This window comes from Pelophylax lessonae, assembly GCF_965119305.1.
Source record: "Pelophylax lessonae genome assembly, chromosome: 13".
NCBI lineage: Eukaryota > Metazoa > Chordata > Amphibia > Anura > Ranidae > Pelophylax > Pelophylax lessonae.
Window position 1 is genome coordinate 92,682,662 of NC_138780.1, and position 15,623 is coordinate 92,698,284.

Below are 15,623 nucleotides of genomic sequence, written 5' to 3' on the forward strand. Positions count from 1 at the left end.
ATTAAAACATTGTTTTCCACAGTTTACCACGTTGCCGGCTTTTGTTGAAGCTCCTTTCACATGGGCAATTTTTTAGGTTGGACTGATCGGAAGCTCCATGTAAGTTTATGGGCAGGCAGATGTAAAAAAACATGCATCTGTTTAAATCCGCTTACCTCGGAGACCATCCAAGTCCAGAAAAAAAAAGGGGAAAAGGTTCTTTTTTTACCTAAATGGTGATGGATCGGAAGTAGTCTGATATAAACCAATGTAAATGGATGCAAATCTGCCCATAAATGGAATCCTATACCAATAACCTGCGCTACAGTGTAACTGTTACCTCCCCAATGGTAGCTGCTGCTGTAAAGTACATAAGCACCGGACACACAGTATGTATTATTTCCCAAACCAAATTAGTATGGGAGCAGAGCTGCCTGTGTTAAGACACAAACTCTCCCAATTTTAACAATAACAAAACTTAAGATACAATAAAATATATAAAATACAATACCTGTGTACAAATTAATGAAAACAGTCCTTAAAAATGTGATAAAGTGCTCTGTGTCACTGCAAACAATATCCACTTATGTGCAAAAAGTGCAATAAAATTAAGTGCTCTATGATGGAATTCCTCCATAAATGTCTATCGTTCCCCACAGTACACATGCATTACTTTGACCCCTTGTTTTACCAAACGAGTCAAGAAGCAGGCAAATTGGTCCAAAGCGATAAGAGCTCAGCCCTCTTTAAATCACAATCCAACTTGTTAGGGTTTTCTGCAATGCCCATTCCTATATAGCCCAGGGGAGAAGTGTCTTAGGTAATACCATAAGAAATGGAGGAGAGCCTCATATAGTATGAGATTGTTTATTTTAAAAATCTCAAAGTATTGCACTTGCATATAAAACGGAAATTTTATTTCAATACTTACCGTAATTTTCCTTTCCTGATGGACTCCATGGTAGCACATGTATGGTTAGGCTCCGCCTCCTCTCCTACCCTATAGGACCCCACTCCCATAAATTTTTGCTCCATACCAGGAGCCGTGTTCCATAAATAGACTACTCCAGCAGATGGGAGGGGACTCCTGCTGCCATGGAGTCCATCAGGAAAGGAAAGTTACAGTAAGTATTGATATAAAATTTTCTGTTTTCCTGACAGACTCCATGGCAGCACACGTATGGGAAATAACTATCCATACACACCCGGGCGGGTAACTGCTGGTTAAACAGAAAATAGGTTTAATTTGCACCGTCAATAGACAATACTTTCAAATCAAAATCAACCGAAGACAAAGAAGCCGGTTCAACACAACAATGCGACATGAAGGTATTGATTGATGACCAAGAAGCTGGTCTGCAGATAACGTCAGGTGCTATGTGAAGAGAAGCCGCCCACGATGTAGAGATCCCGCTGGTGGAATGAGCCTTCACCACCTCTGGAGGAGCCAGTTCCTTGGCTCTATACGCCCACTGGATGGTCTGAACTATCCAATTTGCTATGGATCTTGAAGATGCTTGTTTACCTTTGTTTTTCCCGTAAAAGAGAACAAAAAGATGGTCTGACTGGCGAAATGGAGCCGTGGTCTCCAGATATAACCGTAGTGTTTCCCCCACATCCAAAGGATGTCAGTATCGTCTGATTTACTCCTTCCCTCCTCTCAAGCTTCTGCCAAGACTCCTACACAGGATTGAGGCAGAAGGGATTCCGGTCATCTTAGTGGCTCCAGACTGGCCTCGCCGGGCTTGGTACGCCAATCTGATGCGGCTGGTCGCCGATTTTCCTTGGAAGCTTCCTGTCAGGGAAGATCTGCTGTCCCAAGGACCAATCGTCCATCCTTCTTTACAGTCAATGGCTTTGACAGCTTGGCTGTTGAACGCCAGGTGCTAAAGGATAGGTTTGTCTGAGTCTATGATTCCAACGCCGTTAAAATCTAGGATATCTTCTTCTACTTCTAGGAACATCTACCATCATACGTGGAAGACATATATTGCATGGTGTGAGTCTCTTGAGGTTTGTCCTCCCTCCTCGGTGGCTCGGATATTGACCTTCCTTCAACGGGAAGTTGAACAGAAATTGGCCTTGAGTAACATCAATGGCTAGTTGGCAGTCTTTTCCCAACGATCCTTGGCTACACACTCACTGGTGGGTACCTTTCTTTAGGGTGTCCGACATTTGGTTCCTCTAGTGCGGTCTCCGTTGCCACCTTGGGACCTCAATTTAGTGCTTTCGGTCCTCCAGAAGCCTCCCTTTGAGAATCTTTGGGAGATTCCCTTGCTTACACTGTCTCAAAAGGTGGCTCTTTTGGTGTCGGAACTGGCGGCCTTATCCTGTCGTTCACCTTACCTAGTGATTCACAGAGATAATGTGATTCTTCGCCCCTGTCCGTCGTTTCTCCCAAAGGTTGTCTCTGATTTTTATTTGAATGAAGACATTTGTCTCTTCTAAATAAATTTAGAAGAGACAAAGCCAAACCTGGCTGGCTAAACCGTAGCGTACCGTAGCGTTAAAAAACTTATTAGGGGAAAAAAATTGGCCTTCAAGAAATATAAATCAGAGGGCACAGTATCGGCCTTCCAGCAATACAAGGAGGAAAATAAGAAGTGTAAACACGAAATCAAGATGGCTAAAATCAACTTTGAGAGACAAATAGCGGAGGATAGTAAAAAAAACCCAAAGAAATTCTTTAAATATATCAACAGCAAAAAAACTAGGGCAGAGCATATTGCACACATAATTAACGATGATGGGAGGATGGTTACAGAGGACACTGAAAAAGCAACTGTGCTGAATGCTTTTTTCTCGTCAGTCTTTACGCAGGAAAAGGAAGGGTACACTGACCATGACTGTATGGTTAGTAGTAATACACAGGACTTGCCACTATGGCTAACAGAGGGGGAAATCAGGGAAAGACTGGATAAACTTAACACAAACAAATCACCAGGCCCGGATGGCGTACATCCGAGAGTGCTCAAGGAACTCAGTATGGTTATATCTAGACCACTGTTCCTGATCTTTGCTGACAGTATTAGGACAGGAGATGTACCAGGGGATTGGAGGAAGGCTAACGTGATTCCGATATTCAAAAAGGGCCAGAGACATATCCCGGGAAATTATAGGCCTGTCAGTCTGACATCAATAATATGTAAACTTTTGGAGGGGATGATAAGGGACTATATCGTAGAGTATGCTAAAGACAACAACATCATCAGTAGTAACCAGCACGGGTTTACAAATGGGCGTTCTTGTCAAACCAATCTCTTAGCATTCTACGAGGAAGTGAGCTGTGAGCTAGATAGGGGGAGACCAGTGGATGTGGTGTACTTGGATTTCGCTAAGGCGTTTGATACAGTTCCCCACAAGCGCTTAATTTATAAAATAAGGTCTGCAGGTATCGACAGCAGGGTTTGCTCTTGGATACGGAATTGGCTAAAGGGCCGTGTCCAAAGGGTGGTAATAAACAGCGCATACTCAGACTGGTCTGAGGTAGTAAGCGGGGTGCCCCAGGGCTCAGTCCTGGGACCAACCTTGTTCAATTTATTCATAAACAGCATTGAGGAAGGGATCAGTAGTTCGTTATCAGTTTTTGCAGATGACACAAAATTGGCCAGGGCAATAACTGCACAGCATGAAGCAGATATCCTACAGAATGACCTGGACAAAATTACGGAGTGGGCAACGACATGGCAAATGAGGTTTAATGTGGAGAAGTGTAAGGTTTTGCACTTGGGGACCAAAAACATAAAAACACAATACACGTTATGAGGGGAACCCTTGGGGGAATCAAAAATGGAGAAAGATCTGGGAGTCTTGGTTGATGATAGATTAGGCAACAGCATGCAATGCCAAGCGGCAGCTTCCAAAGCCAACAGAATATTAGCATGCATAAAGAAAGGGATGTATTCCAGAGATAAGACTATAATCCTTCCACTTTATAAAACGCTGGTCCGACCGCATCTGGAGTATTCTGTCCAGTTCTGGTCGCCAGTCCTCAGGAGGGATGTGTTGGAGCTGGAGAAAGTCCAGAGAAGGGCAACTAAACTGATTAGGGGGTTGGAGGACCTTACCTATGAAGAGCGGCTGCAATCGCTCGATTTATTTTCCCTGGAGAAGAGACGTCTGAGAGGGGACATGATAGCAATTTATAAATATCTTAATGGGGATCTCAGCTTAGAAGAAAAGCTGTTCATTCGAAGGAATTGCATGAGGACTCGAGGACATACAATGCGATTAGAGGAGAAGCGTTTTAACCTCAGGCAACGTGGGGGGTTCTTTACTGTTAGGGCTACAAGATTGTGGAATTGTCTACCACAAGAGGTGGTTTCTGCAGGTAGTATGGTGACTTTCAAAAGACTCTTAGACTTACATCTCAAGGATCAGGAGATTGAGGGCTATGTTAGATGATTACAGTCACACACACCTACTATCACGTACCTGATCAGAGGCCGAGGTGCTGAGAGGGCTTCCCTTGTGGCTAAGTGCAAGGCACCCCTGGAGGTGGAGACAGGGAATGCTGTGCCCAAAGGAACAGGGGTCGCCAGCTGCGGCAAGCTCCGGTGAATAGGTGACTGCGGTGGTTGTAGACACGTAGTGCGTGCTGAAATGCAGGATGCCTTGAAGGTGACTGGAGAAGGTAGCCAGGCGTGCGACAAGAGCGAGGTCAAGATCAAGCCAAGGGGTCAAACACAGTTCATCAAGCAGAAGAGGAGTCCGTAGGAGCAAGCCGGGGGTCATACACGGGAACAGCAGACTGAAGCAGAGTGGGTAAACAAGCCGATGGTCGGAGCCAGGAGGAGAGACAAGACAGGTGAGACAAGCCGGGTCGGTAACAGGTAATCCAAGTAAACAGGAACAGGAACTCAGGAACACAGGAAACAGGAAGCTGAAGATCATCCAGCAACTAATGGCTGGAGCAGGCTGGTTTAAATAGGCCACTGGGCGTCGCTGCATTAGTGTGGGCGGAAGATCCAGCTCTCTTGTGGGAAGTTCCCTGACAGTGCCCCCCCCCAAAGGGCAGCCTCCGGATGCCCAATTGGGCCTGCTTCTCAGGATGCTTGTTAAAAAATTCTCTAAGAAGTTTGGGGGCATGAACGTTATTTGCAGGCTCCCATGAACTTTCCTCAGGTGAATACCCTTTCCACTTAATCAGGTATTGGACCTGTCTTCCCCTCTTTCGGCAGTCTAGGATGGCCTCTACCTCATACTCAAATTCCTCACCCACCGAGATGGGAGGTGGAGGTGGATCACCCCTTCCTGAGAAAGGGCCAGAAGAGGCAGACTTGAGCAAGGAGATATGAAAAACAGGATGGATCCTGTAGGAATCCGGTAAGGAAAGTTCGAAGGCTACAGGGTTGATTTCCTTCTTGATTTTGAAAGGGCCAATGTACCTTGGACCCAACTTCCGTGATGGGCAGGGTAGTTTGAGGTTTGCCGTGGAGAGCCACACTTCATCCCCCACTTTCAAGGCTGGATTCTCCTTTCTCTTCTTGTCATATGACCTCTTATAATCTTCCTGCGCTTTACGCATGGTTGCCTGGAGGGTTAGGTAGTTCTCTTGGATAAAGGTTAATCTATCCTGAACCGCGGGTACCGTTGCTTCTGGTACAGAGTTGGGTAAAAAAGAGGGGTGAAAGCCGTAATTGGCCCAGAATGGGGATTGGTTGGTGGTAGCATGAATAGAGTTATTGTAAGCAAACTCTGCGCAGGGCAGTAAGGCCACCCAATTATCCTGTGAGAAGGAAGAAAAACAACGAAGGTATTGTTCCAACGTTTGATTTGTTCTCTCCGTTTGGCCATTGCTCTGGGGGTGATAGGCAGAAGATAGGCAAATCTTGATATCCAAAGCCTTGCAGAGGGCCCTCCAGAATCGAGAGGTGAATTGTACCCCCCTGTCCGAGACAATACTGTTTGGTACGCCATGTAGCCTTACAATCTCCTTGATGAAGATATGTGCTGTGTCCATGGCTGAGGGAGTGCCCACCATAGGCAGGAAGTGTGCCATCTTTGATAAGCGGTCTACTACTACCAGGATAGTGGAAAAACCTTCAGAAGGGGGCAGTTCTACAATAAAGTCCATAGACAACATCCTCCAAGGCTGGTCCGGAACAGGCAGAGGTCTTAGCAAGCCCCAAGTCTGCGTGAGACTTCCTTTACTTCGGGTACAGGTCGTACAAGAACTTACATAGTCTTTGCAGTCCTGTCTAAGGTTGGGCCACCAATAGGAACGTTGGATCAGTTCTAATGTCTTGCGGACTCCAAAATGGCCTGCCAGCTGGTGGTCGTGGAACGTTTTAAGAACCTGGACTCTGGCTCCCTCGGGTACAAAAATCTTATCCCTGTGCCACAAAAGACCTTCCTGCCTTCTAAGTGTGGGGATTTCGGACTCAGGGCACCGGGAAGAAACCTGTTCCAGGGTGGCCCTTAGATCAGGCTGGATAAGAAGAAAGTTCTGGGGAGACAGAATGGTGCTGGGGGTGGCAGTATTTGGGGTCTCAGGGAACATTCGTGACAGAGCATCCGCTTTACCATTCTTGGATCCTGGGCGATAGGTGAGGTGAAAATTAAACCTTGAGAAAAACAAGGCCCACCTGGCCTGTCGTGGTCTCAAGCGCTTGGCAGATCTGAGATACTCCAAGTTCTTATGGTCGGTGAATATCATAATTGGGTGCGCTGCACCCTCCAGGAGATATCTCCACTCCTCCAGAGCGACTTTGATGGCCAGCAGTTCCCGATCCCCAACATCATAGTTCCTTTCCGGCTGAGAGAGCTTTCGGGAGAAGAAAGCCACTGGATGCAATAGTGCTTTAGGGCCCAGACGTTGAGATAGGACGGCCCCTGTGGCGACTTCAGATGCATCAACCTCCAGTACGTAGGGCAGGGCGGGGTCGGGATGCTGCAGGACAGGGGCAGAAGTGAATAACGCCTTTAATTTATCAAAAGCCTCTTGAGCCTCTTGGGACCACTGGAAGCGGCAGTGTTGGCGGGTTTGCTGGGTAATCGGGGCGATAATGCCAGAAAAGTCCTTGATGAACCTCCGATAGAAATTCGCAAACCCTACGAACCTCTGAATGCCCTTTTTGTCCGTGGGAGCTGGCCACTCCAGGATGGCAGATACCTTCTGGGGGTCCATGGCTACCCCATCAATGGAAATGATCAGACCCAAAAATTGTATAGAAGTCTTTTCAAAGGAACACTTCTCTGCTTTTGCATAGAGTCCGTGTACCCTTAGTGTGGACAGCACTTTCTTGACATGAATTCTATGTAGTTCCAGGGTAGGGGAGAAGACAAGAATGTCGTCCAGGTACACAATCATGAAGTTATCCAGGTATTCTCTAAAGATATTATTCACGAAGTGCTGAAAGGTAGCTGGAGCATTACATAGACCAAAAGGCATAACCAGGTACTCAAAATGCCCAAAACGTGTTCGAAAGGCTGTTTTCCATTCATCGCCCTCGCGAATGCGTACTAGGTTGTAGGCACCGCGCAAGTCCAATTTAGTAAAGACCCGGGCGGTACGGAACCTCTGAAAGAGCTCAGGAACAAGCGGAAGAGGGTACCGGTTTTTAATTGTGATTTTATTGAGCTCTCTGTAATCCACACAGGGTCTGAGGGTATGATCTTTCTTTTCTACGAAGAAAATTCCGGCGCCAGCTGGAGAAGATGAGGGGCGGATGAATCCCTTTTTAAGGTTTTCATCAATGTACTGGCGCAACACCTCAAGCTCAGTCTCTGAAAGTGGAAAAATCCTTCCAAAGGGAACTTCTGCACCAGGTAATAGCTCGATAGGGCAGTCGTAGGGGCGATGAGGTGGTAGTATATCGGCCTTCTTTTTGTCAAAGACGTCCAGGAAATCATGGTAAACTGGAGGAACGTCCTGGCTGGAGTCGGAGACTGGCTGGACGGTCAGGCAACTGGAAGGAGACACAGGTTTGGGTATCAGACAGTGCTGAAGGCAGTAGGGGGACCCAAAGGAGATCTCCCTTCGGATCCAGTCTATCTGCGGGTTGTGTGCCTGCAACCATGGTATCCCCAGAATTATGGGGAACATGGGGGAACATAAAATATCAAACTTCAGGAACTCTTGATGGCCAGAGTCAGTAATGGTAAGAATAGGTACCGTCTCGTGAGTAACAGGCCCGGATCGAGGAGTGGTACCGTCGGCCAACTGGACCTTGAGTTTAAGTTCTTTAGTCTGAATAGGAATCCGGAAGTCCTTAGCAAGGGTTACATCCATGAAGCAACTACATGCCCCAGAGTCAATTATTGCTGGGAGTCGGACCTCCCCTTTCGCTACCTGTAGGGAGACATGGAGAACAAGATGAGTAAGGGAAGATCCTGGGACTTGCTGATACATGGAGTTGTGTGGGGAAGACTTACTGGGCCTCACAGGGCAGTTGCGGAGAAAGTGTCCGGCCTCCCCACAGTAGAGGCAGAGGTTAGCCCGCCTGCGGCGGAGTCTCTCATCAGAGGTCAGGGCAGAACGAACCATGCCAATTTGCATAGGTTCTCCTTCAGAGGAGGCTGCTGTGGCTGGAATAGGTGCAGGGACAACTGGGACCTTGGGTAGCATCCAGGAAGGCCGGAAGGACTGAACACGTTCAGATCGCCGCTCCCGCAGGCGTCTGTCCAGTTGGATGGCGAGCTGAATGAGGCCCTCCAAACTGGTGGGGCTTTCTACTCGTGCCAGCTCATCTTTGAGGGCCTCGGATAGGCCAAGTCGGTACTGGTGCCTGAGGGCGGCATCGTTCCATTCAGTATCCGCTGACCATTTGCGGAAGTCCACAGTGTAGTCTTCAGCAGGGCGCCTCCCCTGCTGTAAGGTATGGAGAGTGGCCTCTGCAGTGGCCCTGCGTTGTGGGTCATCATATAGTTGGCCCATGGCTTCAAAAAAGGTGTCCAAAGTGTTGATGACAGGACTTTTTTGTTCCAACAGGTGATGAGCCCAGGACTGCGGTTCATCGGATAGCAGAGAGATGACAAATCCCACTTTAACTGTTTCCAGGGAGAAGGTCCTTGGTTGCAGAGCCAGGTAGAGAGAACAGGCATTCTTAAAAGCCCTGAACTTCCTCCGATTGCCGGAAAAACGCTCTGGAGTGGGCACCCTGGGTTCAGGAGGAGGAGCCATCATCATAGGAGTGGGTGAGTGACGCTCCGGAGTCAGTGAGGCTGATGCAAGACCTGCAGAAGGAGGAGCTGTAGTTGCGGAAGATACTGCCAAGTTCTGTAAACGACCCTCCAACTGGAAGTACCCGTCCTGTAGGTTGGTCACTGCTTGGGTGAGGGCTGCGACTTGCTGGCACAGAGCCTCCAGCTGGGAAGCACCTCTGTCGGCCTCTGACATATTCTGGCTGGATGATACTATCACGTACCTGATCAGAGGCCGAGGTGCTGAGAGGGCTTCCCTTGTGGCTAAGTGCAAGGCACCCCTGGAGGTGGAGACAGGGAATGCTGTGCCCAAAGGAACAGGGGTCGCCAGCTGCGGCAAGCTCCGGTGAATAGGTGACTGCGGTGGTTGTAGACACGTAGTGCGTGCTGAAATGCAGGATGCCTTGAAGGTGACTGGAGAAGGTAGCCAGGCGTGCGACAAGAGCGAGGTCAAGATCAAGCCAAGGGGTCAAACACAGTTCATCAAGCAGAAGAGGAGTCCGTAGGAGCAAGCCGGGGGTCATACACGGGAACAGCAGACTGAAGCAGAGTGGGTAAACAAGCCGATGGTCGGAGCCAGGAGGAGAGACAAGACAGGTGAGACAAGCCGGGTCGGTAACAGGTAATCCAAGTAAACAGGAACAGGAACTCAGGAACACAGGAAACAGGAAGCTGAAGATCATCCAGCAACTAATGGCTGGAGCAGGCTGGTTTAAATAGGCCACTGGGCGTCGCTGCATTAGTGTGGGCGGAAGATCCAGCTCTCTTGTGGGAAGTTCCCTGACACCTACACAGGTTGAACTGGATGGACTATTGTCTTTATTCAACCTCACCTACTATGTAACATTGTGTTGCCTTCCCTGTATCCCAGGCCTAAACAATTCCGAAGGAAATTGCCTTGCATGCCTTGGATGTGGTCTGGGCAATTAGGGTGTACCTGGCAGCTACGTAGTCTTTCAGGAAGTCCGACTCAATATTTGTGCTGACGGATGGACCTCAGAAAGGGTTGTCCACTTCCTCAGTGACCATTTCCAGAAGGATCAGACAGACGGTGATTCAGGCCTATTCCATCAAGGGTCAGGTTCCTTCTTTCCCTGTTATTCTATTCGGGCGCTTAGTGCTTCCTGGGCCTTCCATCATCAGGCGTCAGTGATGCAGGTTTGCAAGCGGCCATCTGGTCGTCGATGCACACTTTCACAAATTTTTATAAAGTTGATGTGTTGGCTTCTGCGAATGCTTCTTTTGGCCGCAAGGTTTTGCAGGCTGCTGTTTTAGAGGACCTGATCCTCTTTGAGTGTGTTTTGCTGTTCCCACCCGTCATGTTTAACACTGCTTTGGGACGTCCCAATGGTTATGAAGATCAGGAGCTGTGTCCGTCAGTGAACGAAAGAGAAAATGGGATTTTTGGCTTACTATAAAATCCATTTCTCTGATGATCATTGACTGACACAGCACCCACCCCTCTGTGGAGTTGTAATTCTTCTGACACTGCTTGTAACTAAACTGAATACCTACAGCAGAGAGAGGGAGTTTACCCCCAGGGACTGCCTATAGGCATAGCCAGATTCTTTTACTGCCTAGTGCCCTACTCCTGTAGGGGGCAGTATAACCCACTGGTATGAAGATCAGGAGCTGTTTCCTTCAATGAACATCAGAAAAATGGATTTTACATCAAGTCAAAAATCCTATTTTTGGCTGGAACCTCTCCCGCCACTTCTAAAAGGGATCTTACAATGAATCTGCTGCTGGGATCACTTTTATCAGAAAGCCGTCTTCCTGAGGAAAAAAAAAAAAAAACCACCAGGGTTATGGCATTTAGCTTCAGCCATACCCCCCGGATATTTAATGTCAAACGAATGACGTATATTTGTTAGGCGGTCGGCAAGTTGTTAAATATGGACGCTAGATAGCTCTCTATATGAGACTAATAGAGTTTGTTGGTTTTACAATAGAAAAGGGATTAGTTATTTATCAGCCAACCCTGTGCAAATGTGTGAAAGGAAGTGGGAAGTGATAGGTGGTGTGGATTGTTCAAAATAATAGTACTAATATGATGTACCAGGTGCAGGAGTCTTTTGTATATAATAGTGGAGACAACACTAGAAGCCCTTGCTCCTAAAGACATCGCAGGTTGATGACGAAATGCGTAGGGTGGGACTCCTTCTGGGTGACGTCACTTGCGTAGTTTTGGAATGCACAGTGGCCATATTGAGTTTGGCCCTTTCTGGTTTTGCAGTTTATGGCAGTTATGATGTCCTTTTATATGTACTGTAAATGCAATATTTTGATATATTTTTTTCAATAAACGATTTTGCACTATATAAGGATCTACTCTAAAAATACAAATATGTTTTTAAAAAATGGATACCATATTAAAGAAAATATGTATGTAACCACTATAAATTGCCTTTAAGATTTGCTTCTCAGCTGGCAATATCTTTTTCTGAAGATAAACGCCAACCATGGCGTTTGGCTCAGGACATAAACCTTACCAACATACATCACATTGCATGACCTCCTAAGCGTTTTAAATGGAAAGAAGCAATAGGATTCAACATTATAGCATTGACTTGCCTTATAGTAGAGGTTTGTGGCGGGTCATGACTCTGAATACATTGGTATAGTTCATGTTTTGTCTTTTTAATCTCAGTTGCTTTCTACTTTCAACACCTACTACAGGTTTCAGGAACACATATTGTCATAAGAGCCCTTGTATTAAAAACTTGTTGTTTTTTTTTTTTTTACAAACATTTGATCCTGTTTTATGTATTTCATGGGTTATGAAGACGTCAAGAGAGATAAAAATTTCAGGTGCTATTGGACCCTGTGTATCACTGAATGCCAAGGGACCCTGTATGTCTGAAAATGTGAGTATTGATGTTTTTTATTTAAAAAATAGAATGTTAAATTTTTAGAACTGTTGTGTCGAATGAAATACAACTTAAAGAAATCTTTTCAAGTTTAATACTTTTGCCAAGGTTTCTGTGATACTCTGATGGTTATTGCCTTGATATATGTAGCTTCCCATTGCCTTAACTGGCCAGTGGAGAGACAGCATTGTACTTTTATTAGCAGGCTACAAGGGGTCAGCTACTCTGTCCAAAACCTAATGAAAGTCTGAGCTGGAGATGCACTTTAAAAAGATATAGCTGACCTGACAAGCTAAGTATCTAGTGATAGACTGGAGAAACTAGAATAATATATATGAGACCATGTGCCTTAGACGTTACTGTTAGCAGATAGTAAAACCAATTTTCTAAGACTTTTGAAAAGCATCAGGACATTTAAAAGAGAAGTTAAGGGTTTATTTATTTTTTATCAAAGTCATCTTTATCTAGGTTGATGCAACATCAGTTCGATGATGCATCTGTCCCCTGCCAGGTCTAAGCCTGAGAACCGAGTACTAGGTTCTCATAGCTCACTGAAGCACTAGGCTGTGGAGGGGGGCGCAAGCGGCGGGCTCAGGCTCTCAGCAGCTTGCTGAGAGGCTGAGCCAGCTGCCGATCCAGGGTTGTGGTACTCGCCATCACTGAGACTGAAAAAACTATGTGACAGATAAATTGATGGTTTAGACTGCTTCAGTTGATCATACTTGTAACAGATGCATGCCATCAGCTCAAACACCTGTCTTTCATGGATTGTAAATCATGTTGATTTGGTCATCTATTGTTTACTGTGGGTTCTCAGTATTTACACTATAATATGTGTATTTGTATCTTGTTTTACTTTTGGTGCCGGCAGTCTGGGCTTCCAGGCTGACTTAAGTACGCTGAGCTAATTAGCATGTGAATGATAACCTTGTCTAGATGGGATTAGCCATGAGTAAGCTGTACCTCGTTAGCTATTCATTGTGTGAGGCTTTATGTAAATATTCAGGTCATTGTTCATGTAGTGACTGTCATGTCAAGTGTATAAAAGTCTGCTACTTGTTTTAATAAAAGAGTTAGTTGCTTTCAGAGACATACAAGCTAACTTCAGGCTAGTTCTTGTATGGGGGGCGGCTGGAATATCTCTATATGTCCAGACTGGAGGAAGCCGTATACTGACGGAAGACCACAAGCACGGCGTGGGTCGACGGTTCCGTTACATTGGTGGCAAGCGGTGGGATGCTTCCTGCAGTCTGGAACATCCAAACCTCCACCGGGATCCAAGGTTCGGGGAGCAGAAGAGGAGAGGTACAGATATCAGCCGCCATGGAAGAGGAATTTGGAAGGAGGTTGCGAGAGATGCAAATACAGCACAGGGGACCAGTTTCAGAGAAGGTCCTGCTGGGATGGCACGATTCAATCCGATTGGAACTCTGGGAGGAAGCGCTAGCTCGTGAGCAGCGACACCAGGGAAAAATCCTCCCCTCCTTCCAGGAAAGGTACTGGTCGCAGTATGAAGTGCGAATGGTGTTTTTGGGGAGACAACCGCATAATGAATGGAAAGCTGAGTTAAGCAGGCTGGTCCAGGAGGAGATGCGGTTGGATGAGAGCTATAGAGCCCTCCGCTGGTATGTAAGCCAAGTGTGCCCATGGACAGCAGATGACAGCCCAACGCAAGGCTTTTGCTACGGCGGCCTGGGGCTGTTATTAGAGAGGCTGTCTGAGGACCCCGACTTTGGGAGCGATTTGGAGTGACGTTTGGAGGAAATATTGGAATACAGAGAACAGATGCTGAATGTCTTGGACGTGCACTGGGCACTGGAAGATTTGGAATTTCTAGCCAATCAGGAATGGGAGCTGGAGATTGCCTACAGACGGCTGCTAGACTCTGCTCAGCGCCGGGCCTGGGCTCCCCTTGCCTGGGAATACCCAGAAGTACCAGCTGACAGTCCAGAAATCCTGACTGAAGAGTCGGCAATGTGGCACAGTAATTGTGTGCTTTGCTCACCTGCACCCACGGTTTTGGATGCGGAGGTCTTATGGCGGATGCAGCAAGTGCTGACTCACCTTTACCAACCTGTTTCTGCACAGGACGAGCTTGGATGGAGGAATGCATCTGATCAGACGCTGGGTAAAGGTATGGGAGAAGAGGAAGCCATCTTTATTCCCCAAACACAGATTACAGATTTAATTGACTTTCAATCGGAGGATGATATGGAAGATAAATCACCCGCCAAAGTGTTGGCACTGGGCCCAAGTACCACCAGCCACTGCCCTGAACTTTCAGCAGTTCCCGAGGCTGGGGATTTAATAGACCTTTCTGTTGAGGAGGAACCTCCCAGTGAGTCTACAGCAGAAGAAATGGCATCCAGGCACAGCGTGGCTAACCTCTGCCTGCAACAATTGGTGACTCAGGAAGATGTGTGCAAGGCCACTGACTTTACCGTTTACTTTCCTGCAGAACAGCTGGCATCAGGGCCTAACATCACTGAGCTCTGCCCAACACCAACAGCAGCTTCAGCCTCCCAGAGAGAAGAGGCAGCTGACATTTCTGCTACACCACTGACAGGGACATGGGATTTCCTGCCAGCAGCATCTGTGGAGTTACAATAAACTTCTACAGCAGAAGCGCTGAAAACTGGACAGAGGGTCCAAGACCTCTGCCCTACACCTGCGGTAGTTCTGGAGGCCCAGGGTGAAAAAGTGGCGGTCCCTTCCCAGCAGCAGAGTGTATCCCAGAATGATGACACCAATCCAGCAGAAGGGCTGGCAACAGAGCAGAGTGCTGCTGGCCTCTGCCCTCAACTTACAAAGGATGGATTTCCTGAGCAGGTGGATGAGACTACAATCTCCACCTGTATACCCCAGGGATGCTGGGCAGTCGGCCCAGATCCCCAACGGCACGAGGGAGTGAACCCAGCCACCCTGTCTTCTCTCCAGCAGCTGAAAGGACTCCAGGGAGAAGGGCCAGTCCATGCTTCTTCCTACAGCGGGTATGTTCTGCGAGAGAGGCAGAGGTTGGCTGGGTGAGTAATGCTCCCTTTGGGACAATTTGCTTGGGGTACTATGTGGGTATAGACATTGGGGGGCTGGAACTACAGACTACCTTCAAAGTTAACCCATTTGGGGTCTCCTTCCAGAAGCAGAGAGATGTGACGGTAGTCACTTTGGTTGGGGGGCCCTTGGAACACAGCTTACCTTAGAGAGGTTGGGAAATACCTCTCTCAACCCCCTAGGCACTTCTTATGTCTAAATCACCCTGTGTCTTTTAGGGACACAGGGTGACCAAAAAGCCCAGTCTGGCCTGCCCAAACTAGACTTCCACAGACTGATTAGCTACGAGAGCTCCATGCACCTTGCCAGGACAAACTTACAAGCTATGTGGAACTTTGTCAAGGAAGCTGCCATGATGGATTGACACTTTGGGACTTGTTACCCGACGAACTCAGGCACAGACCAGTTGGAGGTCTGGTACCTGGTTCGTCAACCTTTGGGGGGAAGATATGTGACGGTACTCGCCGTCACTGAGACTGAAAAAACTATGTGACAGATAAATTGATGGTTTGGACTGCTTCAGTTGATCAGACTTGTAACAGATGCATGCCATCAGCTCAAACACCTGTCTTCCATGGA

The 15,623-nt window shown here is 47.3% G+C and overlaps 1 protein-coding gene across 1 annotated transcript in view; it reads left to right on the top strand.

Moving 5' to 3' along the window:
• Positions 1–15,623, top strand: part of SEC23A (SEC23 homolog A, COPII coat complex component) — a 342,836-nt gene that overhangs the window by 91,285 nt on the left and 235,928 nt on the right. The window contains exon 11 of the mRNA XM_082242896.1: positions 11,910–11,990. Within this exon, the coding sequence (XP_082099022.1) occupies positions 11,910–11,990 (81 nt within the window). The remainder of the gene's footprint in view (positions 1–11,909; positions 11,991–15,623) is intronic.